The following is a 26054-nucleotide window of genomic DNA, read 5'->3' on the forward strand; positions in this document are numbered from 1 at the left end:
GGGAGGCAACCACACACTGATGTTTCTCTGCCTCTCTCTCCCTTCCCCTCTCTCTCAAAATAAATACATAAAATCTTTAGAAACAAATAGGAGGAATCAAGTATGGAACAACATACCCTGTGCTGGCCAGACTAAAAGATAGCCCTCGTGAGCCCCCACCCCATTTTGTTTGGGGGGAAAAATTATGCTCAGAGACTGAATTTGTCTTTGACAATAGTTTATTTAACACAGCTTCACTGTGGGAATTATAATAATTTCACAAGCCAATAGCATACAGGAAAATGTCTCTTAGCCAATAAAGAAATAACATACTCCGAACCAATGACAGATTCATTACACTATTGTCCCAAGCAAGGGGAGATGGAAGGAATAAAAACCAAATTTAGTCGAGATGTACCTTGATAGGACCTGATACTTGAAAGAGAAGACTTAGCCAACCAAGAGCTGCCAGGGCAAAAGTAATAGTCCCCCGTCGCTAGAGCACGTTGCCAGGGAACAATGGCACCAGCGCTGGGCAAGAGGATCTCCTTCCAGAAGCTGCGCGAGGCTTTTGCCACTGCTGGTGAAAGTCACCTTTACCACAGTGGGAGTTAATGCCCCAGAGTTAATTTAGGTCAGCAAAGTGTTGCCTTGCCCAGACCGACACTCTTAGATATTCCCTGCAAACTCTCTGTATTGGTAGTCTTTTTTATTCCAGTTAATATTTATTTAGCATTTAATGTACAGCTCTATAAGGGGAGAAATATATGGGAAAAAATTAAAATAGCATCTTTTCCCATTCTGAACATTCTTAAGGAATCTGCTTTGCCAGAGACAGCAAAGCACACGCACATGCGCACATGCACACGCATGCGCACTCGAAAGCCCAGCAGTGCCATCGTTCACTGTAAGAAATGTCAAGTTTAACTCAGTACTTGTCAGCGATGAGGGCTATGAAGGAAAGGTGAGGACATCTGAAACGTAGTTTTATTTTGGTTTAACCTTAAACTTGTCAATTGCTTCTTTCCTTGAACAGCTTCATCTTCTGTTTGATACCCAGCTACACTCAGAATTGGAAACTTAGTAAAATTACTGAGTGATTCAACTTGGAATTCATAATCATACAACTAAGACGTTTTGAATATAATCCTATCTATACACCAGATAAACTTCAGGAACTCTTAGTATCTCTTATTTTACAGAAATTCTCTCTTCTACAACTGTAATGGTATAATCAATAAAATATATTTTAAAAAAGAAAGAAATTCTCTCTTCTGATGTAGTTTAGTTAAGGGCCAGAAAAGTAACTTCCTTAAATGAGGCAAAAAAAAAAAGTCTTTCAACTACAACTGTAAATAAGAAATCTTTCTGCCCTGGCTGGTGTAGCTCAGTGGATTGAGCGTGGGCCTGCGAACCAGAGGATCGCGGTTCGATTCCCAGTCAGGGCACATGCCTGGGTTGTAGTCCAGTTCCCTGCAGGCCAACTCCCAGCAGGGGAGGCACAAAGGGCAACCATACATTGATGTTTCTCTCCCTCTCTCCTTCCCCTGTAAAGATAAATAAATAAATAAAATCTTTAAAAAATATATTAAAAAAAAGAAATCTTTCTTTTATTTTCATTTTTTTAATTTTATTTATTTATCTTTAGAGGGAAAGGGAAGGAGAGAGGGAGAGAAATATCAATGTATGGTTGCCTCTCGTGTGTCCCCTGCTGGGAACTGGCCTGCAACCCAGGCATGTGCCCTGACTGAAAATTGAACCGCAATTGTCTGGTTCGCAGGCCCGAGCTCAATCCACTTAGCTACACCAGCCAGGGCAAGAAATCTTTCTTTTAAATACAAAATCAATTTTCTGAACTGTACAATGAATTCTAACTTGATGTTTTTTACTCTTATAATTCACTTCAAACACTGACCTACACAGTTTGTTTAAGCAATAATAAATTCCTCTTTTGATTTCTTTAGAATAAAAAACAATTAAATGTGTTGAAGATATTACTAAAATATTTCCCTTTTTGAATGTGGCCTCTCCATTGCAACATATAAGAATTTTTCTAATTCACTCTCAAGTCTTCCCAGAACCTCTATTTCAAAAATACCATCTTGAAATAATTTAAATGAATGCTTTAACAAAAACTAATTCGCAAGTGCCTATCACCATAATCATCAGTTTAAACAAGTCTCCTAAATATGTTCTGCATCAATTTTCTTGATTATAAGATGTCAATAATATGGAAACATTTTAGATATAATAGAGCATTTAATTACATAATTTCCCATCAACACACAAGCCATTTGATGGTGATTATATTGGCCACTGCCTTTGGCTGGCAGGAGTCTCTTCCGGTAAAGGCTCCCATGGCTCTCTCTGTATCAATTTCCCCGCCAGACTTAGTCCACTTTCAGCCTGAAGAACACCTCTTCTATGCAGCCCCCCTGAAGTTGGTCTTCTGATTTTTTAACATCTGGTTCCGCTTCAGCCATATCCAGCTTCTCCCTTGTAACCTGTTCTGTAGACGTCCTATTTGCTGCACGTTTAGGGATTTGCTCCAGAATCCTTGTGTGGCACATCCTTAGCCTCTGGTGCGGACTCTGACACACAGCCAATCCCACACGGCCAGCAGTCTTCTTCAACAGGTCCACCAGGGCAGCACCAATGGTGTTCACAGTCCGAGTGTCCTCTTGCCGTCGTTGCTGCTCCACTTGTTCTTATCAATAAGCCCCCAGCAGGGCCCCTGAGCTGTCGCCCTACCAAGTGCTTATCAACAACCACAGATGAAACCACGGCATCCTGACACAACCCACTTCATTGTTATACATCAAAACGACTTTCTTTCTAAAAACATTTTTTTTGTCTTTGCCACAAACAGGATTCAGATAACTTCACTTAAGCCTTAAACAAATGGATTTAAAACCATATCAAACCAATACTCCCTAGAAATGGAAGCCCGGAGAGAAAGTGAATGTCGCCAACAACCCAGGGAGTCTGGAAGAAGATTGGCCCCCAGTTGAGCCCCAGATGACACCGTGGCCCCAGCTCACACCCCGATTGCAGCTTGTGAGACTCTGAAGCAGAGGCCTCAGCCAGGTTGTGCCCTGACTCCTGACTCACTGAGGCTGAGAGAGGAAACATATGCTGCTTGAAGTCGCTATATTTGTGCAAACATTATTACACAGAGATCCATAACATGCCCCTTGTGTTCGGGGGTCCCTAAAACCACTCTCAGGTTCAGTGATTAACCAGAACTCAGCAAAGCTTTATACACTTGGTTACAGTTTATTACAGTGAAAAGTTACATATTAAAATCAACAGTAAAAAAAAAAAGAAAAGGCAGGTAGGGCAGGAGCCAGGAGACAGCAAAATCCTCTCCCGGTGGAATCAGAGAAACAGTGCTTAATCCTCCCAGCAACAGTGTGTGACAAAGTGTGAGGAGCAGAGGTGCATCGTCAACCCAGGGAAACTCACCCAGGCCTTGGCGTCCAGGGCTTGTAGTGGAGGAAGGCAGTCAGGTAGTCAGGCCTCTCCAACCGGGTGGCTGACCTTGGTCTCCAGCCTCTTGGGAGATCAAGCTGGTAATACCTCATGGCCCAAGGCCCCCAGGTAAACAGACCCTCTCATCAGGCAGGATATTCCAAGGATTAGAGATTGCCTCCCAGGAGCCAGTCAAGGGCCCTTCCTTTCTCTAATGCTCACAATTGAACATCCCAAACCTGCAGCATTAACCCTTTACTGCATACCCCTTACCGTCAGGAGTGGGATTCTTGTCAAGTTGCTAACCTGCTTGAAGGCACAGAGAGAGGATGGGAAACCCCTGTGATTATTTAACCTTTATACCCTTACTGGCCTTATAGTCAGAGAATTTCCGGGATGTAAACCATACAGCCAGAAGGCAGGGTGCAGGGGCGAGGAGGCAGAGACTGGGCGCTCCCACAGAAGCTTTTCCTGATCAGCCACCGAATAGAAGGCCAGCTTCCCCTGGTCAAGGTCCAGATAGATGCCCACCACCTTAGGTTTTTCTGAGCTGAGGACGGTTTCCTTGACCATGTGCCACACACAGAGCTGGCTAGTTCCCTTCCATTCGAGGCACGAGGAGTCCCTGGTCCTTCCCAGGATCTGGTCTCGACTCATCTTCCAGGAAGCCACGCCCACTGCCCAGTGACTGCAGTGCTGAGTGTCCACTTCCCAGTAGTGCTGCCCGGAAGAGAAGGCTTGGGAACAGAAGACTTGGCAGGTTGTGAACCTGTCATGACTCCAGGAATAAGGCTGTTGGAAGTGAGACACCGTCACCTTCTGGCAATCCTTGGACACCTCCAGGCTACAGGACAGGCTCCTCAGGTCGAAGGTTGGACTGATGGAGCCTGAAAACATAAGACCATGATCAGCCATCTCTGACTGTCCATGCTAAAAGGTCCTCAAATAGCAAAAATCAGCTTTGCATCTTTGGCTGTGATAGAGTTTTACTCCTGCTGGCATTAATCTGCTATGTCAACTTGCTATTCTCTGTCATTACCCTGATATTGTCTACTAACAATACCCCTTTCCTCCTTAATCTCCGTTTACCAGTACCCTTCTTTCAGGAAGCCCTCTTGGAATCCCGCCTAGCAAAAAGTAACCTCTTGCTTTTCTCAGCACCTCTAGTGTTTTCCCTGTTTTCTAACATGTCATTTTCTACTTGAAGTACGGGGACTTATTGCCATGGCTGTTTACCTCTCTAGCAGTACATAAGCTTCCTGATAAAGGATCACGGCTCACTCATTTTTGTGTATTTCACAGTTTCCTATTGAGTGAATCAATGCTAACACTTACGTAGCATTGCTACTCCAGGCACACCTTTAAACACTTCCACTCTTTTAACCCTCGTGACAATCCCACGAGGGAAGTAAGCACTGTTATCTCCCCCTTCCAGATGACCGAGCCCAGGCTCTGGGAGGCTGTACAACTGGTCCAAGGTCACACAGCTAGTTTGCGGCTGGGAGTCAGACCCAAGCGGTCTGCCTCCAGGACCCAAGCCCTCAGTGGCTACTCCAGACTGGGACAGGGCTGGAGCTAACCGAGTGGGGGAATGGGCAGCTGCTGTGCGAGGTGAACCCAGCATGGATGCCCACAGGTGGCCTGGGCTCTGAGCACCCACGGGTCTGGCTTAGACTGGCACTTGGGCGCCTTCAACCCCTCTGTCTTTGTAATCAGCTCCCCATGTGGAGGGACCTCGTCCGGGGCGGGCAGGCCCAGCAGCAGGGAGATGGACACTGCATGCTCCCGCAGCTCCTCCCTGCGGCAGGCCCAACACAGGTTTTCAGCAGACCACATACTTACACTGAACAAGCCAGGATGCAAAGCGGCCCCCATCAGTCAGTGGGCATGAGGAGGAGGATGGACTTTGCAGGCTTTTAACTAGGGAATCAAAAACAATGGGGGGGGGGGCTCCCATTAAAAAAAAAGGCAATGGGAAAAATACAATAAAGATTACATTTTTTAAAAAAAGCTATTTAAAAAAGGCAAGGAGAAGGTGTGTAAACATGGTGACCAGGACACGCAGCTGGCTGTCCTCTGCAGTGGCACCTTTTGGTGTCGGGACGGGTCCGGGCAGCGCAGCCAGCTCAGGCGCGGCCAGCCCGTGCTCTCACTGTGCACTTCCCCACTCCTTCCTCAGTGAGCTCTGAACTCACTGCTGGCTCCTTGGGCATCTCTGTGTTCTAAGAACCAAGCCTAGCGCCAGGTACATAGGAAGTGTTTGATGTATATTCATCAGATAAATTAACTAATACAGTTCCAGGGGATCACAGTACCCTGACACCCGGAATATCCACGAACCCCGTGTCAGCGCTTTAAACTGTTACAAAAACCAGAAAACACGAGTTGGTGTGAGAGTCATCTCAACTCGCTGACACCTTCTACTTCTCTCTCAACGTACTAAAGTTTAACTGCTAACTTAAAGCTACTGTATGCTTCCAGCGAGCATGTACTAGGGAGAAGAGGAGAAAGTAAAGGAAATGTTGGAGTGTGGACTCTGAAGGTGAAATCTTCCCCCATTTGTCGTTTGAAGTAAGAGCAGCTTAAAGGGAAGCTAAGAGTCAGACTGTGAAGAGACAGAAGACCCTGTCTCGGGTGTGGGCTGCGAGGTGACGGGAGCAGGAGAGCTATCCTTCAAGAAGCCATGATCGAAATACAGGTGGGCACCACTGTGCTTATATTGAGCTGATAGGATTTTTACTTATTGTTAATCATAGTGTTAAAAATGTTTTTAGCTAAGTCACCATTTTCCCCCCTACTGATAGAGGAAAATAAGCTACACTTTACTGGTTCTTAAAGATACTTTGAAAAAAAAAATGATAGAGGCCCTGGCTGGTGTGGCTTAGGCAATTGAGAACTGGCCTGCAAACCAAAGAGTCGCCAGTTCAATTCCTAGTCAGGGCATATGCCTGAGTTGCAGGCCAGGTCCCCTACTGGGGGACACAAGAGGCAACCACACATTGATGTTTCCCTCTCTCCCTCCCTTCCTATCTCTAAAAATAAAGAAATAAAATCTTTTAAAAAATGGTAGATGATGTACACACATAAATGTTGAGTAACTGTTGAATAAAACACTGGTAACCATTAAATACTTGTAATTTTATGACATATTAATTTCTCAGGGTATAACCTTAATTGTTTACCCACTGGTTATGATAGGTTTTGTAAAAGAAAAAAATTGATGCTTCAGTGAGCAGAAAATGATTTTACAGAAATGTTTATTATATAAATTTAATTAGCGAGAAATTTCTGTATACTAGTATCTAAACAATCTCATTTTTCTATTAAAGAAGAGTCTTTTTCTTTTTTAAAAAGTAGCCAGGACCCCTTGGGAATATAAAATGACCCTCTACCAGGAACAGGGGTCGGCAGCACTGCTCTGTTTAAGCCGACTCGTGAGGCACAGAACGCGATTTCCACGGCGATTTCCGCAGCACCTCACGGTGCGCTTTCACTGGGGCCAAGGAGACCATTGTGATGAGGCCGTCAAATTGCTTGGCAGCTGTTAAAGCAGGGACTCGGAGAACAACTAGTCTATTGTTTTAAAAACAATCTGGTGAAAATATCAGGGAATAATGTTTCAGGAAATAGGAATATATCCTATCCAGATTCTTTGTTTTAAAAATGTTCTGGACTGGCCCAAATAATCAAAACCACACAATCACAAAGAAAGAAGTATACTGTACTTGCTAAGGCATACTAACATCCTGTAAGTTGAATTTTAAAAAATACTGAAGTATACCTAATTCTTCAAAAATTTTAAAAACAGAACTGCCATATATGTGATCCAGCAATTCCATTTCTGGGCACATATTTTAAAAAACTGGAGGCAGGATATCGAAGAGACATCTGCACACCCATGGCCATAGCGGCCTTATTCACAACAGCCCAGAGGCAGAACCGCCCACTGCCACTGCCCACTGCTGGCTAAATGGATGAACAAAGGGTAGTGTGTGTGCACAGGGAAAGTCAGCCTGAAGAAAGAAGGAAACTCTGACACACGCTACAACCTGGATGACCCTTGAGAACATTATACTGAGTGAAACAAGCCAGTCACAAGAAGACAGTAACTGCATGATTCCACCCATATCTGGTGTGTAGAGCAATCGAATTCACAGAGGCTGGAAGTGGAACCGGCGGTGGCTAGGGGCTGGGGTGGGGGGTGGGGGTGGGCAGTTACTGTTTAAACAATATAGTTTCAGTTTTGCAAAATTGAAAAGACCTGGAGCTTGGTCGCATAGCAATACAGATGTACTTAACACTACTGAACTGTACACTTAAAAACAGGTAAGGTGCTGGATGTTATGTTATGTGTGTGCTACCACAGTTGAAACTTAAAAAAAAAATTAAATGCATTCTTCAATAATGTGGAAATTGATCATTTTTCTAAGAAACCCTGTTTCTCCTGTTAAACAAGATGCAACTTTCAATCAGGCCAACATCATTAAATATAAAAGCAGGATAAAAGAATAATCTTTGAGCCCTGGCTGGTGTAGCTCAGTGGATTGAGGGCGGGCCTGCGACTCAGACGATCGCGGTTCGATTCTCAGTCAGGGCACATGCCTGGGTTGCAGGCTGCTTCCCAGCAGGGGATGCAGTTCCTGGCAGGGGGCGCATGAGAGGCAACCATACATTGATATTTCTCTCCCTCTCTCCTTCCCTTCCCCTCTAAAGATAAATAAATAAAATCTTTTTAAAAAAGGGGTGTCTTTGAAGTGGAACTACGTAAACATCATTTAAAAGTCACTGGAACACATGCCAGGACACGGGGCAAAGACTGAAGTGTAAAATGTGAAACCAAAGATTTAAATGTAGGGTATAAAGTAGGATAACAGACACACACAGCAAAATTCCCTTCTAAACTTGGGGTGGTAAAGTTTTCTAATGAAAATGTAAAATCTAAAAGCCATAGGAGAAAAGATTGGTAAAATGTATTACTTAAAAAACAGAGAAGTGTCTACGTGGTAGTCTGAAGTCCATGCCAAGCAGAATGAAGAGGTAAGTGACAGACTGAGGAACAAGATTGGCAAGTCATCTCACAGTCAAAAGGTTAATAACCCTGCAAATTTATAAAAAATTTCCTGAAAGTCCCTTTTTTAAAGATACAACACAAGATATAAACACAATTTGTGGAGAAGTGCACATTAAACATACGGAACACTCAAATAGGACTTTTATTAACCCATCAGACTGGCAAAAAAAGAACAATCACAAAGGCTTGACCACCCACGCAGCTGGCAGCCTCTGGGGACACACATTTCTCCAGTGAGAGTGGAGATAAGACCCAACAGAGAGCAATTTGACAGCAGATAGCAAAATCACCAATGAATTCACCCTATGATTCCACAGCCCTTACTGGCACCATGTCTGCACCCCTATAAAATGATGTATGTCTAGTTTTTAACATCGACATCGTTTGCAATTGTAACCAATCAGCAGCAATCATGCAGCCATCAGTAGAGGGCTGGGTAAACCAACGTTGGCATGTCCATGAGCTGCAATAGCATGCAGCTATAGAAAAGAGAAAATGCTTAAGGTACCGATTCACATGTGTATTAAGATGTATTAAGTAAAGAAGAAAAGCAAAATGCAGAACAGTATATGCAGCATGCTACCTTTTGTGTGAAAAAAGATTCAGAGAGCTAAGAATATAAATTCAGATTTGCTTGTATTTGCATAAATAAATTCTGCATGGACATTCAAGAAACTAATAAACATGGTTAACTGACAAGGTGGGTAGCTGGAACTGGACAAGAGTGGGAAAGACTTGTTGTATGTCCTTTTATATTGTTTTGATTTTTCAATTTAAAAATTAATTTTAAAATTTTAAGTTCAAATCTATATATTGAATTTTTTAATTAATTAAAAATTCATATGAATAGCCCTGGCTGGTGTAGTTCAGCAGACTGAGCGCAGGCCTGCGAACCACATGATCGTGGTTCTATTCCCAGTCAGGGCACATGCCTGGGTTGCAGGCCAGTTCCCAGCAGGGGACACACGAGAGGCAACCACACATTGATATTTCTCTCCCTCTCTCCTTCCCTTCCCTTCTAAAAATAAATAAATAAAATCTTTTAAAAAATTCATGTGAATAAATAAAATCACGAAGGAACCCAAAGTCAGGAGTACACAGTTGCCAAGAGGGCACTAATTTCTCAGATCGTTTTTGTAACAACTAATAAACTGTACTTACTTGGTTTCCTAAAGAAAACTTTCCCAAGGGATCATGTTTCTCCACTTAAATGAGGAACGACTTTTTAAGCAGAGCAAGATCATTTAAATTAAAGAGCGAGAGCATTTAAATTTTAAAAAAAGCTTTAAGAGATATATCTCTAAAATGTATAAAGCTGGTGGTGGCCTGAGCAGGGGCAGAGCCAAGGGAGACCGGAGCTGATGTCCACGGGACGGGCGTTCGTTGCTTTTCTCTAACGACCTCTGTAGGAACAACAGAGGTCCTACAGAGTCCGGACAGAAAGGCTCTTGTCTACACTGTTACTGTTTAGTATTAACAAACTCTCTGGAGATTACATTTTAACAGAATCAATCAAGAACTACTTATAAAGTTGCATGTTTGTTAATACCTTTACTAGTTAAGAATAAAAAGTATCCTATTTCTGAATCTCCTCTGATAGGTAATACAGATGAGTGGTAAGTGAGCCAACTCTGGTCCAGATTCTAGATTAATTGATACGTCTTAGAAAATGAGTTTCTATCACTTCAAGAGCCTGCGTTACATTCCACCTCCAGTCACTCCCCCAAACATAGCCAGCCACGAAATACCTCAGCCCATTCCTTCCTTATTTACAACACCACAGTGACAAAGCCACTGGGTTCTGGGATCACATCCTCCAAAAACAAAGCCATGGAACACTCTATGACTTCCCCCCAACCTGTGTATTTAATCCTCCCCTCCAAATAAAATCAACTCACCCTGCCTTTGTTCTTCAAGGCACTCTTTACCCAGAAAGTTTTCCTGTAATTTTCCCTGGATACCTTCTAGGTCAAGCAGAATGTCTCTCATTTTTTTCTCAGGCGTGTTGGAAGCCACTGGCTTTGGAGAAGACAAGGAGTGGTCCGCCTGTCAATGAAACATTTTTTTAGAAAATGATGAAAGTCTCCTTGGGAATACATCTAATAGTATATTCCAGTTCAGCAACCATTTTATAATTTTCCACTCACATCCTAACAAGTTTTTAAAAACATAATTGGGCCCTGACTGCTGTGGCTCAGTGGGCTGGGCATCATCCTGCAAACTGAAAGGTCACTGGTTCAATTCCCAGTCAGGGCACATGCCTGGGTTGCAGGCTTGGTTCCCAGTTGGGGCACATACAGGAAGCAACTGGTCAGTGTTTCTCTCCTCCTTTTTCTTTCTCCCTTCCCTTCTCTCTAAAACTAACTAAATAACTAAATAAATAAATCTGAAAAAAAACACCCACATAATTAGGCCCTCAGATTATATGCCTTGAAAACAATCTGGAATAACACATAGTGCAGCAAAAATATTAAAGAGCAATGGGTTTACGGGCGATTTTCCCTTATTTTCTTTCAACTGCTATGTATTTTCTAGTACTTTGTATAATAAATATTAATTTCTTAAGTAATGCTGAAAAAAGTTAGAAGTTTTTAGGCCGGTATAATAGCGGCTTTACAAAATAAATAACACAGATAGGCAAGCCACTGAGACAAGCTCCACCGGCTAGACTAACCTCCAGACCGCTATCCTATCATACAGCTTCCCCAGAGCCAGCATAAGCCTGTTGTCTGCACAGGCTGTTGTCTCTGGGGCCTCCAGCACATCCTCACTGATTTTCTTTAACCTCAGGGCCTCTTAGTCCCCAACACAGCCTCCCACCTGCTCCTTCCCACCTACAGCTCCTGCCCAGCTTCCCATAAACCATTTCCCCTTTCTTCCACCAATCGTAACAGTAACGGGCACCAGTTACTGACTGACTTCCACTGCTCCCTTCTAATACGCATAACAACCTTCCAAGGTAGGTTTATCGTCCCCATTTTGCAAAAGAAGCTAAAGTTCATGAAGGGGAACTAAAAATTGCCATAGTTCATTTTATTGTTCTATATTTCACATTGCGAAAGCACTTTCTTATACAAAATCCCTTTTAATCCCCACATCAGACTAATTGGCCTCATTATTTCTGTTTTAGATCGGAACCTGAGGCTCAGAAAGGTGAAATGACTTGCCCAAGGTCATAACACTGGTGAGTGGCAAGACCAGGTCTGAAAGTCAGACTCTCGGACTGACCTTCCACCCCACACACTGCATCCCACACTGGCTTGTGTTCAGTGGGAAGTGTCTAGTGCTGTGCTAGGCCTGGGGCTACAAGGGCGAACAAAAGAACAAAAACTGTCGGGGTTTCTATCCTCATGAAGCTTCCAGTCTAGCGCAGGAGAAGAGGGAGGACAGACACTAATGCATTGTGTCACTGATGATTCCCGAGTCGCAGCTGTGACAGCTGCAATACATGAAAGGTACATGAAATCATGAGAGCCCCTAACACGGGGATTGGACTTTTCAAGGAAGTCAGTGAAGGGTTCTCCAAGAAAGTGGTGATCTAGTCGGGCCCTGAAGCATGAGCAGGCATTACTAGGTGACAGGGTGAAAGAACATTCCATGGAGTGCACTCCGTAGTGGGAAAATGTGTGGCAACGCCCTGGAGGGAGTGGTGTGTTCCCATGTGGCTGGAATTTGAAGAGCCAGGAAGAGCTGGGTGAAATGAGACAGGAGACGCGTTGATTCTGTGAGGGGGGACGGGTTCCTAATCCTACACAGACAGATGTCACTGGTGCCTGTTAAGCAGATGAGTTACAGGATCAGATTTGTGTTTAAGAAGGTCGCTCTGATGACCCCGAGGACAGCAGACTAGAGGGGGAGAGTGGAGCGATTAGGGGGCTGCTGTAGCGATCCAGGTGAGAATGGTCCTAAGCCTGGATTAGAGAGGTGTCAAAGGAGAGATGTTTGAGCAGGTGAAGGAGGAGGGACACGATTCCCAGATTTCTGGCTTGTGCAGGAAGACTAGCAGTGCCAGGAAGGCGGGGAATTCCAGAGAAGGAACGTTTTGGGGGCACGTTAAAGTGATGTGCCTTTGAGATACCAAGGGGAAAATATGAGAAGGAAGACCCCAGCTTAGAGCTCAGAGCAGTGCCCAGGAAGGAGCTCTGTCTGAGCTAATTAAAGCCATGGTGTGGTGGGGAGAAAGGGACCCACAGCTCAGCCTTGAGGAATCCCAGCATTTCACTGCTAAGCAGGGGAGAGCAAGCCTGCAAAACAGACAGAAAAGGGACAGTCAGAGAGAAACAGGGAAAGGCTGGAAGATGCGTCTCGCAGAGGCTGAGGGAAAAGAAAGCTTCACGGATGAAGGTGGGGTCCAACTGTGCCAAAGGCTGCCACGGGGTCAGTGATGATGAGGACTAGCCTGCCTGCAGGGTTTGCATAGAGGCCACAGGAGATCTTAGGGCTGGTTAGGTGGAGTGATGAGGATGGAACCTGGGCCACTGGAAGCTTTCCTAGCTCACCTCAAGCATTCCAAACTTCCAGCCATCCCCTTGGGCAGTAAAGAGAATGGTAAAAGACTGAAACTTAGTGCATCCTTCCACTGTGAACATACTCATGTTGCTCTAGTTGGAAGCTGTCCCTAGCCCTGCCCACACCCCCCACAGACACCCTCTTCTCTCCCAGCTGAGCCTACCGTGCCCGGGATGTTCAGTTTATTGTCTGGTCCAGATTCTGGGAGCTGTGTCTGACTTTGAAGGCTCCTGACAATGCCTACAAGCTGTTCCGTCAGCTTTGCCAGCTCCTGACCTACTTCTGTGATGTTCCTCGGTGCCACCACCTTTAAAAGAGCAAAGCAGAACACAAAGCTGGACCCAGCTTTACCCTCTAGACAGAGGGTAAAGACTGGAGAATGGGGCAAGCAAGGAAGGGACAGAAATATTCAGGGGACAAAAAGGTAGGCTCCCCAAATCTTTTGCATGCCCGTTTCCCTTAATGATCATCCAGTGGCCATCACAGGAAACCAGAGTCCATCTGTCAGGACCAAGGTGGGGGGATGGAAGTGTGAAGCGAAGCCTAGGGGTCACTATGAACAGGGAAAGTCAGAGAAAAAATGGGAATGAGCCTGGAGATTCGGCAGGGGGGTGGTGGCTGGTGAAGCGAGTGGTGCAGTGTAAGGCCTGTGGCTGGGGTCTAAGCTCCTCCCTCGCCTCTGACTCATCCCCTGTCCGCCCACTCCTTTCAAAAGAGAAAGTGACCATCCCTCCTTCCTCCAAAGGGAGAGGGAGCTATCTAACTGTTCACGGTGAAAGGATCTTGGAGACTCTAAAGCGACGGTGACACTGCTCTGAAATCTCTAGGCTCTTCTCCTAAACATCCAAGCAGCTGGAACTCTGGAGTGGACCCCTTACCCAGGCACCTGAGCAAATTAAAAACTCTTAAAAACAATGGCATTGCTTTTTTGTGTCCGTAAGAGAAATGCACACTTATCATGGCAAAGTAAGAAAACGCAGAAAACGAAAAGGAAGAGAAGTCCTACCCTCCAAAGACCATCATTTTAATGTAGAAGCCAATGCAAAGTATATTCAGTCACTATAAACTACATCAACAAAGACTTTGAAGAACTGGAGGGATAATGCCGTATACACGATTTAAAGTAGAGAACAGGCTTTCTTCATAATTGCAAAAAAATGGAAGCAACCGATATGTCCATCAAAAGGTGAATGGAGAAAATATTATTCAGCATAAAAAGAAATGAGCTATGCCACAACACTTAATTTTGGTTTGCGAAAGAAGCCATTGTGAAAAGGCTAGATACTGTATGATTCCAGCTATATGGCATTCTGGAAAAGGCAAAACTAGAGAGAGAGTAAAACGATCAGTAGTTGCCAGAGTTAGGGGTGGGGGTGCACATAGGAGGAACACAGGGGGTTTCCAGGGCAGTAAAACTGTATGATGACTCAGATTGTAGCTACATCACCTCGAACACTTGTCAAAAGCCGTAGAACTGTACAACATGAAGAGTGAACCCTAAGGTAAACTATGGATTTTAGTTAATAACAATGTATTAATATTGGTTCATCAATTGTAACAAATGTACCACAGGAATGCAATGTGTTCATAATAAGGGAAACTGTGAGAGGTATAGAAGGACTTCCTATACTATCTGCTCCATTTTCTGTAAATCTAGAACTGCCCTAAAAAATAAAGTTTATTAATTCACTCTTTTCACAAAGACATAACCTGGCTATACAACACAACCTCAACTCTGTTTAAAAGGACTTCAGAGAGCCTTGGTTGGGTGGCTTAGTTGGTTGGAGCACCATCCCATGCACCAAAAGGTTGCGGGTTTGATCCCCCGTCAGGGCACATGCCCAGGGTGTGGGTTCCAGCCCTGGTCAGGGCGCATACGAGAGGCAACTGATAGATGTTTCTCCCTTCCTCTCTCTCTCAAATCAATAAACATATCCTTTGGTGAAGACTAAAACAAACAAACAAAAAGGACTCCAGAGAACAACAAAAGGATGGTGTAAACAGCGCCAAACTCTCAATCCCCCCACCCCTCATGGGGCCCCACAGAAACATTGGAAAACAAGCAGAAACTGCCAGAATCAACTTTGTCAAAACTCTGGAAAACACTGAATCAAAAAAAAAAAAAAAGCAACCTGGCAGTAGAAGAGCTTGCAGTGTTTTCCCTTGCCCTTCCCCACCCCCTCCCTGACTCAGTGACGGCATTTGATTCCCAGCCTCCGCCGTGGTCCTGGCTCTGGAAGGAGCAGAGCAGACCTTATTCTCAAGCGGTCATGCATGTCTGTTCTAAGCTGGCTGGGGGCTGCCGGAAGGAACGGCAGGATGTTCATCTTTGCTTCTCCCGACTCGGGGCTCAGGCCAGAAAGGCAGGCGGTGGGCATGGCTCACAAATGCTGCAAGCTCAAGGGAACTTGCAGATGTCTGGGGCGAAAGATTATGGTTGAACCCCGTTAAGTCCCAGGAGCAAAAGCTGGGGAAAATTGACCCCTCCTACTTTGTTGATGGGACTATAAAATGGAATACCTTCTGTGGATTACAGTTTGGCTATTCCTCAATAAGTTAAACACAGAATTACACTATAACCCAGCAAATACACTGCTAGGTGTTTATCCAAAAGAAATGGAAATAGGGACTCAGATACCTGTTTGCCCAGGTTCACTGCCACATCGCTCACAATAACAAAAGGTGCAAACAATCCAAATGTCCATGGATGCATGAGTGGATTTTTAAGAAATGTGGTACATACATCCATACGAAGGAATACTACTCAGCCACAGAGAGGAATGAGGTTTGGGCACAGGGTACAACGCGAACAAAACTTGAAAACTCCGTAAGTGAAAGAAGCTGGACACAAAGGGACCGATGTTGCACGATTCCACTTATACGAAGTATCCAGAGGAGGCGAATTCATGGGGGCAGTAAGTAGATTAGAAGTTACCGGAGGCTGGAGGCGGGAGAATGAAAGTTACTGCGTAGTGGATACAGAGCTGTTTGTAGCGATGAAAACGTTCTAGAAACAGTGGTGGTGATTACACAACACTGTAAACATAACTAAAGCCACTAGATTATACACTTAAAAATGGCTAACATGGCAAATTTTGTTATATATATTTTACCACAATAAAAAATTTCTTAGACAGACAGTGGAAAGACGTGTAACTGTGCCAAGGAGTAGAGCAAAGAAGTTGACAGAATTTCAGATTTGAATTTTTTCCCCTGCTTCTTCCATACGTTTCTGAAGTTTCCAAAAGGGCAGGTTCTACTTTCAGATGGAGAAAAGTAATTTGAAAGTAGAGAGGATGAGGAAGAGCCATCGAGGGGGAGGAGCAAGTGCAGGTGAAAGGGACAGGTGGGGCGACCGAGCGCAGCCAGAGTCGCCACCCTACCGACTGCGCGGCGCGGCCGGGGGGCGGGAGGGCGGGGCCGGGGGCGGGGCTCGGCGTCCGGCCGGGGGCGCCCTCCCCCTCGCCCACCGCCCCGCTGTACTTGCTCGCCAGGTCTTGCAGCAGCGTGTTCTTGCGCAGCTGCAGCGGCTTCTTGCTGCCCTCCCGGCAGGTCGGGCACCACCAGGCGGGGCCTGCGCCCCACAAGCGCTTCAAGCAAGCTCGGCAGAAGCTGTGGCCGCAGGGCAACGTGACGGGCCAGGCGAGCAGCCCGTGGCAGATGATGCAGCCCAGGTCATCCTCGGCCAGCCACACGGGAACGGTCAGGCCGCTGTCCAGGCCCGCCATGGTGACCAGACCGCCGCCCGGAAGCAGGGCCACACCGGGGACCGCCCGCCCGCAGCTACGTCCGCTGCGGCTCCTCCCTAGCTCTTCCTCTGCCCTCCTCTCGCTGTCTCTTCCTCTCCTCGTAGCAGTCCCGGCTTCTTTCCTTTCTCCCGTCCTGCAGAAAGCAGACTCGCACGACCCGCCGCCCCGCGCGCGGCACCCTCTGTGCAGAGCTGGCGCCCCCGCAGCCCCCTGCCCCGGGAAATCAGCTCACCCCAAACCGTGGGGAGCCCACCAGGGCCCCAGAGATTTCCTCTAGCTTGTTTTCCCCTCATTAAAATGCAACCCCGACCACACTTGGGAGAAGAAAAAGAATTCCATTTCAGATTCTTTTAAGAGAATGCGTCCACTAGGTGTCATCCAGCCTCTGAACAAGCGGTAAGGGATTAAAGAACACCCAGAGCACCCTGCTGGGAAGCTCTTTAAAAATACCATTGTTCGGGCTGCGCTCCCAAAGGGTTTCGGAAGGAGGCCGGCCGCGGGTGGTTTAAAAAACCTCTCCCAGATGAGTCAAACATTAAAAGTCGAGTGACCCTAGATTTAAAATCGCTATTACAATGCAGGCCTGTCTGGCTGTCTCCTTACTGCACTCTGCTGGCACGTTACCTAAGCGCGTTACAACCAGAAAACCGCTGGAGATGGAAGAGCATCAGATCCTCTCCAAAGACCCCAAGAGGCGAAGGAGCTTCCAGGCCCACATGACAATAACTGGCAGGGACCAGAGCCCATTTCGCTCTCATCCGTTGAAATGAATGAACAATGTCTTATATTTTACCCTTATCTTAAATGGTCTCAAAGTAGGTACCAGATAATACAAACTTGTGGCTATTTCCAATACTGGAAATAATGGGTAGTAGTCAATAAAACTTACCTAGTAGCTCTGCTCATTGACGTTTCCAAACCCTGCCCTTTTAGGCACCTGGTAGGATTGGCACTTCTCTGACCCACTTGAAACATGCAGAAATAAGACTTGTGAACTTCCCATCAACTTAAAAGAGTATTATAGTATCTCTTTCTGCCAGCTGCCCTGACTAAGGAGATGAAGCCATCACCTGGTGGCCAGGGTCTCTTCATGGCGAAGGTGAGCAACCCCCTGGCTAACCCACATTAGGACAAGTGGTAAAGGAGGGAAATCAACTTGAGATGTGTTAAGTTAACTGAGATTTAGTGGGTGTGGCAGGATAACCTAGCCTATCCTGACCCCCTAGCAACTCGAGGGTTAGGAACACTGACCCCTGGGCATTCAAAAAAATCCACCTATAACTTTTGACTTTACCCAAGCTTAGTTGTCCCTCAGTATCTATGGAGGGGAGGAGGATTGGTTCCAGGACCCCCGGGGAAACAAAAATCCGCAGACACTCAGGTCTCCTAAGTAACATGGCCTAGATCACTGGATTCGGTGGGCCCTCTGCATCCGCAGACGCCCAGGAAGGAAAACATGCAGGTGGATCCCCACAGTTCAAACCCACACTGTTCCGGGGTCAGCTGCATGGCCCGGGTTTAGTTCCAGGGTCTCCTCATTTGCAGTAAACTCCCGGCTTCTGCACGCCGCTCTTTTCTGAAAAAACAGGCGTGATACCAAACACATGGTCAGATCTTCTGTCTTAAAAAGTAAAATTTCCTCTGTGACAGGCCTCCCTCTAGCTGCCTCACCTCTTCTCCATCACACACCTGCGCTTTTTCAGAGAGTGGATTAGCCAGTGATCTTCCAACTCGTTTCTAAAAGCTCTAGGCAGAAACATGCAGGAAGGGTAGGAGTACTCAGCCCTTGCCGTAAAAATCATGAACAAGTTTTTCATTTACATCAGAAGTTGTATCATTCTTTCATATTCATGAACTTGTATTTCCACTGCGCTTTCTCCACAGCACTGTATTCTAAGGTAATATATACATGGAAGCCTTTTATCGCATTCTAATCATTTTTATCACCTGGTAATAATTCTCAGAAGCAAAAATATGTAAACATATTGAAATTTTAAATCTGTTTTACTTATGACAAAAAGGCTCTTGTTAAATTTTTCTTTCAGATCAGATTATCATTACAATTATTATTAGGTGTCAATAAAAACAAATACATTGTAAATGTATATAAAAATTGTTAAACAAAAAGTAAAAATATTATTGGAATTATAGCTCTATGAGATGGATGAGCTTGTTCTTTTTCAAATGCATTTATCTGTGGATAAACAATAGTTTTCGTTCCCCAGTTTGAGATGTAATTGACATATAACCTTATGGTATATATCATGATGATTTGATATTGTATATATTGCAAAATGATTATCACAAAAAGGTTAGCAAACACCTCTCTCACCTCACATAACTACCTTTGGGGGATGGGGGTAGTGTGAGAACATTGAAGCTACTCTTCATGCCCTGACTGATGTGGCTCAGTGGATTGATTGCCAGCCTGTGAATCCAAAAGTCACTGGTTCAATTCCCAGTCAGAGCACATGCCTGGGTTGTGGGCGAGGTCCCCAGATGGGGGGGCATGCAGGAGGCAACTAAACTATGTTTTACTCGCACATTCATGTTTCTCTCCCTCTCTTTCTACCTTCCTTCCCTTCTCTCTAAAAATTTGTAAGTAAAACCTATTTAAAAAATAAAAATCTGGGGCTACAGATTTAACTCGTTTACTTTATGCAAAAATTTGCCACATAACCTAATTGGCAAGGCCAGTTCTCACAGTCAAATCAGTCTGTCAAATCAGACTCATTTTCTGTCAGAGTCTGACATCATTGTTAAATTCACGTAAGTTTTTAAATAAAGATTGTATTTATTCTCAGAGAGAGAGGGGAAGGAGAAAAAGAGGGAGAGAAACATCTATCAGTTGTCTCAGACCTGCAACTGAAGCATGTGCACTGACTGGGAATTGAACCTGCAGCCTTTGCTTTGGGGGCTGATGTCCAACCCACTGAGCCATACCATCCAGGGTCAGGTAGGTGTGTTAATACACATCCCTGTGGCACTGGGTTCTAATACTATTAGGTGACAGAGGACGAGGTCCATGAGTTTGTGCGCTGAATGAAATAAGGTGCAATTTCCTTAACATCTACCCGTGCTTTCTTTGCTTTGCTCTTACTGGATTCTCTCAGAGATGAAGCATATTTTGTTGGGGGAAGGAAGAGTTGTTAAATATACATCATCCTTACTTCTACTCCGCTTTATAACATGTGAATTCAAAACATCCAACATAAGCCAAAACACCCGATTTTTAATGCCAAGTGTTGTCACCAATAAAAATCTGCAGGAATTAAAGGAATGTAATAAACCTTGACCTCGATGCCTTCATTAAAGAAGGATTCACTGGGCCCTGTTAATTGGGAGTGGCTCAGTGGTTGGGCGTGGCCCTGCAGAGCCAAAACTTGCCAGTTCAATTCCAGATCAGGGCACACACCTAGGTTGTGGGTTCAGTCCCCAGTTGGAGCACATATGAGAGGCAACCCACTGATGTGTCTCTCTCACACTGATGTTTCTCTCCCTCTCCTCCCCCTCTTTCTAAAAGCAAATAAAAAAATTTTTAAAAAGAAGGCTTCATCGACACTGTTAAGAGAATGAAAGGTTTGGGGGAAAATATCTGCACATCCCATGTCGATATTTGCACGTCTTATGTCTGTCAAAGGACTGGTATCCAGTGTGTATAAGAACTCTCAAAAAACAACAATAAGGAAGCATACCATCCGGTGAAAAACATGAGCAATGACACAAACCATCACTTCTCCAAAGAAGGTATAAGGTTGGCAAATGAGCCCATGGAAAGATATTCAGTGTCAGAGTCACTAGGGAAATGCAAGTGAAAGCCACGGAGATAGCACAGCACACCCATTCGAACGGTTGAAGTTAAAAATACTGACAACGCTAAGTGCTGGTGAAGATGCAAAGTACCTGAACTTTCATACATTGCTAGTGGACGTGTGAAATGGCGCAGCCACTCTGAAAAACAGTTTGACCATTTGTTATAAAGCTAAACATATATCTACCATGTGACCCAGCAATACCAATCCTGGGTATTGTCACATGTATCAATAATTCCTTTCTTTTCATGGCTGAATACTATTCCATTGGATAGACAGACTATGGTATACCTATACAATGGATTACTACACAGGAAAAGAAATGAAAGAATTACTGATACATGCAATGACTTGGATGAATAGCAATCACGTACAGAGTGAAAGAAGCCAGTCTCAAAAGATTACATATTGAATGATTTTCATCGTATGACCTCCTCAACAATATAAATCTGTACTGATAAAGGAGAGGTCAGTGGTTGCCAGGGGGCAGGGGATGGGTGTGGCTGTAAAGAATGCAAGGGAGGTTTTGAGGTGATATAACTGGTCTTTGTTTTGATTGTGGTGGTCATTACATGAATCCACACATGTGCTGAATACTAAACTTTATATAACAGTACAAAGAGTCCATTTTTACTATTTAATGTAAAAACCAAAATTGTTTAAAATCTTAATTTTTACTAGTATTCCAGTTTGTGTCTTTCTTTGGCATTACAATACTTTTTAAGCCTCAGAGCAAGGCACTCTATAACCAGATTTGGGATGAGCGGGAGGTGTTCCTTTCTTTTCTAAATAGGAGAAGAATGTGTAGGAAGGACGAGTGGGAGAGAAGAGCTGGCATGCTGCCTCAGGCACAGGTCCACAGTCGCACATCACTGTGCTGTTCTGGCTTTGCTGCAACGGCCTCCCGACTGGTCTGTGTTCTGCCTGTGCTCAACATTGCTGCACCGCCTCCCTAAAGTTCAAATCTCATTATGTGACTTCCCTGCTTAACATGGTCAGTCCAAACGCCTTTAAAGGGTGTATAAAGCCCTGCCCGATCTGCTGCCAGTCTCTTCAATTGTGCTCTCTCTTTCACTCTCTCTTTTGTGTTTGGCTAAAAGTTTCTCATTATTATTGATCTTAAAAAAATCCACTTATGGCTTTGCTCATTTTCTGTGTTATTTGTCTGTTCTCTCTTTCATCACTTCTGCTTTACTATTTCTTTCCTTTTACTTATATTGGATTTATTTTTCTCTCTTTTTTCAACCTTCTTAAAGTAAAATCTGAAGTCAAATGCTATCCTGTAGAAATATAGAGGGTGGAGGCCCTGACTGGTGTAGCTCAGTGGATTGAGCATGGGCCTGCGAACGAAAGGATCGCGGTTCGATTCCCAGTCAGGGCATATGCCTGGGTTGCAGGCCAGTTCCCGGCAGGGGACACACGATACATTGTGTGTCCTTAGCAGAGGCAACCATACATTGATATTTCTCTCCTTCTCTTCTTCCCTTCCCCTCTAAAGATAAATAAATAAAATATTTTTAAAAAAAGAAATATACAGGTGGGACAAAAGTAGGTTTATAGTTGTTCATATGAAAAATAATATAATTAATAAATAATAATACAAGAATAAATTTAGTTTTGTGTATCCATAACCGTAAATCTAATTTTGCCCCACCCTGTAAAGTGCACCATACATGAAATTTAAAAAATGTCAGTACCCATATCTCAAAGAGTAAAAAGAAATAAATACTTAATTTATATTATAAATATATTATATTTAACCAACATACCCAAATATTGTCAATTTTTTAAAGACTTTATTTATTTATTTTTAGAGAGGGGACGGGAAGGAGAAAGGGAGAAAAACACCAATGTGTGGTTGCCTCTCGAGCACCCCCTACTGGGGACCTGGCAGGCATATGCCCTGACTGGGAATTGAACAGGTGGCTCTTTGATTTGCAGGCTGGCACTCAATCCACTGAGCCACACAAGCCAGGGCACAAATATTGTCATTTCTACATGTAGTCAATAAAACATTTTAATGAGGTGTTTACATTAAAGTTCCGCTGAGTCTTTGAAATCCAGTGCATGTTTTACCCTTACGACACACCTCAATTTGGATACTAAATTTTCATTGGAAATAGTTGATCTGCAATTAGATTTCATAAAACTTATAGTTGAACAAGTAGGTTCACATACCCAAGTTGTTCCAAATATGCGTAAAATTTTTCCTATAATTGTCCTGGCTGGTGTGGCCCAGTGGATTTGAGTATAAATCCAAGTTTTTCTATAATTAAATCAACTGTCAAAAATTAAAATTAAAATTAATCTTTTAAACACAATTGCATTAACAAAACTTTTTCATTTTTGGAAAAAGTGGATCGCAGCAAAAGCTTGTTGGTTTGAAACCATGACTGTTCAAGTTGAATAAATTCACTAACTCTAGTGTGAACTCAGTCTTATTTCAAAGGGATAAGTGTAAGCAATGTTTTTAAACAAGATTTTGTTTGTTTTTAGAGAGAGGGGAGGAAGGGAGACAGAGAGGGAGAGAAACATCACTGTGGGAGAGACAGGTTGCCTCTCACAAGCCCCCAGCCAGGGACCCGGCCAGCAACCCAGGCCTGTGCCCTGACTGGGAATCTGAACTGGCGACCCTTTGGTTCACAGGCTGGTGCTCATTCCACTGAGCCACACTAGCCAGAGCTAAAAGCAACTTTAACATCAGTAAGCATTCTTCACAATTTTCTTGCAGTTTTTGTGGCCAACTTATATATTGTTATTGAGTATAGTAATTAAATATTTCTGCATATTAATTCATGTTAGAAGGATATATAAAATTATTATTGATCTGTATTATTAAGTGTTTTTGTTTCAACATACCTTTTTTTTTTGAGAGAGTACCTTTATTAAAGCTGGGAACAGTGAAACAAGCAAGGGCTCAGAACAGAAGAAGCAACAGGGGAGAGCCCAGGCAGGGCTACTTTGGCTCACTGCGAAGTCAGAGGCAAGGGGGCCTTGGAGATAGGGTCGGGGCTTAGCCCAAGATGAGCTGCTGTAGCCCATTGCTCTCCTTGTAAGTCTCCTGGGGTCCCTTAAAGTTTCGGAGATGCAAACCTGAGAGGGAAGAAGAGCGTAGGTGTGTTCCCAAGAGGGAGAGCAAGCCTCAACATAAATGCTTCTAAAAGTTTAGCTAAGTCACAAATTAATGTTTCCCTTCCTTGGAGCTTCAAAAGCAACTCATTCATACACAGGGTGATATCAGAAAACACATAATCACATATTTTGGAAGCATTCCTATAGTGTGAAGAAAATCTTGAGTTGGAATTAACAGTACAATAAATAATTGTAACTTGTCAAATTCAACCTAAATCATTGGCGAAGAACATGAGATCACTAAATTGTCTTCTTTTTCAACAGCTTCATAAGTGGGCAGGCCCCTGTGAAAAGCCAAAAAATGAGAACCTCCCCCACGCCACTCCTTGCTTTCTAGTGGTAACTTCTCTGTAGTTTCTTCCTGCTTAGGTCTTTTCCAGGGCCTTCAGTTAATCGTTTTGCTGTAGCCTCTACAGAGTTTTTGTTGTCTGAAATGGTCATTCTGAATTAGCTACTCCACCATTATTGGAAGCAGACCCCCTTCACTCTCATCTGTTCTTACTCCTCCTCTCCCCAATGACCTGGACTCTGGCCATATTCAATTATTTAAAGTTTCCAGAACAGCCCTGGCTGGAGTGGGTCAATAGATTGAGTGCCCGCTTTGTGCATCAAAGGGTCTCAGGTTCGATTCCCAGTCCAGGGCACATGCCAGGATTATGGGTCAGGTCCTCAGTGGGGGGCGCACAAGAGAAAAACCACACGTTGATGTTTCTCTCCTCTTTCTCCCTCCCTGCCCCTCTGTAAAAATAAATAAAATTAAGTTCCAGAACAGGCTATGTTCTCTCTTATCTATGGGCCTTTGTACACACTCCTTTCTTTTTCTTCCCCTACCCCAACCCAAGTATCTTCTATTCATTTTTTAGGGTTCAGCATAGATGTACCTCTTCTGGAGGCTTTATGAGACAGGCTTGACTCAAGTAACAGAAACTTCCTTGTACTAACAAGTCGAAGGGAGAAGAGGATTTAACGTAAGAGGACTCCTCTAGGCACCCAAAGGCAGAAATCCAGCCAGGCCTCCGCCAGGCGTTGCGTTTCATTGGGCCTTCATCTCCGTCTCTCGCTCATATCTGTTCTCTGCCCCTCGGAGCAGCTCCTGAGAACCCCAGTTTCTCTCAAGTAGCTTTACTTCTCTTTCTTGAGGGCAGAACTATGCCTTTATTTTCTCATCCTGAGAATTTAGTAGAATACAGCCAACAGAGCTCAGAGGAGACAAAAAAAAAAAAAAAGACAAGTAAACTGACCTTTAATACACCTAGGAAGTGTTGAAACATTTCCAAGATGCTTTAGGAGCCAGAGGAGGAACCAGCCACTTCTCTATCTGAGCAGTCGGGAAGACTCAGAAATAACACGATGGTATTGCTTGTCCTCTGGGAGATCCAAAGGAAAACACCACGAAAAGCAAAGAATCTCTTTTTAAAAACCTCCCAACCCTCTAGGTCTCCACCGAAATGAAGTGAGAACACCCAATGTCTCCCTACACAGCACTTGAAGAGAAAAAGAATCCTAAGCAGAGACCTTGATGATCGACTTCCGTCACAGTTCGGCCAGATTTCTTTCAGTTCTCTTTTTCCCATCTTGGAATCTTCACACATTTTCTTGCCTCAGTCTAGGGTGTTTTCCTTGTCCTAAACCTTTCGACTCACCTCTTAACAGCTTTAAGCTTTCCACTCCAACATCACTTTCTGGAGGAGGAGGAGGTCCCCTTCTGCCCCCAGTTAGGGTAAAGCCTAGTGCCACACGCTCCCCCTACTGCAGCCCGCGCTTCCCCTTTCTGAACACTCACCTCATTGTCCTGCCCTCCCGCGCAAGGTCTGCCTCCCGTAGTCTGTGATCGGTGACTGCAGGGACCACGTCATCGGGTTCCTGCCTCCTCCCAGGGCTTGGCACAGAGCCGGGCACCTTGGAGGTGCTCAAAAATACTCGTTGCTTCCATTGAACTTCCATTGAACTCGTTGCTTCCAATAGTTAGTACAGCTTCCTCATTTGAAAGGAAAAAGCCAAGGCACAGAGATGGGGAAGCGAGTTTTCCAGCAGGCTCGAGTTTGTAGCCAGGCAGCTGGACACGTGGGTTGAAGAGCTGTCTGCCCCAGGGTCCTGGGGAGCTGTCTCCTTGGCTGCCTTCTCTCCTTCCAGAATGATCAATGCGAACATTGGCTTTTCGTATTATCTAGGCTTTTATTTCTTCTAAATTGTGCACAAAGATGGAACTCTCCCAGGTACATTTTTTATTCATGTAGGGAGAACACTGATTTTTAGTAGTGAAAAGGGGATGTGTGTGTTTTTTTCAAGATTTTATTTATTTTTAGGGAGAGGGGAAGGGAGGGAGAAAGA

At 44.4% G+C, this 26054-nt stretch overlaps 1 protein-coding gene and 1 pseudogene across 1 annotated transcript; both read right to left on the minus strand.

Annotated features, from left to right (window-relative positions):
* Positions 1 to 2041: 2041 nt before the first annotated feature.
* LOC119003582 (NADH dehydrogenase [ubiquinone] 1 alpha subcomplex subunit 5-like) lies at positions 2042 to 3563 on the minus strand (annotated as a pseudogene).
* Positions 3235 to 25671, minus strand: RNF135 (ring finger protein 135). Its single transcript, XM_037069763.1, has 6 exons — positions 24965 to 25671; positions 16414 to 18672; positions 13167 to 13337; positions 10420 to 10567; positions 5293 to 5370; positions 3235 to 4337 (listed from the first exon to the last, which is right to left on the minus strand). Exons 2-6 carry the CDS (start codon positions 16756 to 16758, stop codon positions 3808 to 3810), a joined length of 1272 nt encoding a protein of 423 aa, XP_036925658.1. The 5' UTR covers positions 16759 to 18672; positions 24965 to 25671; the 3' UTR covers positions 3235 to 3807.
* Positions 25672 to 26054: the final 383 nt, after the last annotated feature.

Source organism: Sturnira hondurensis, unplaced genomic scaffold, assembly GCF_014824575.4.
Source record: "Sturnira hondurensis isolate 20B ecotype Veracruz unplaced genomic scaffold, ASM1482457v3 Scaffold0018728, whole genome shotgun sequence".
Classification (NCBI taxonomy): domain Eukaryota; kingdom Metazoa; phylum Chordata; class Mammalia; order Chiroptera; family Phyllostomidae; genus Sturnira; species Sturnira hondurensis.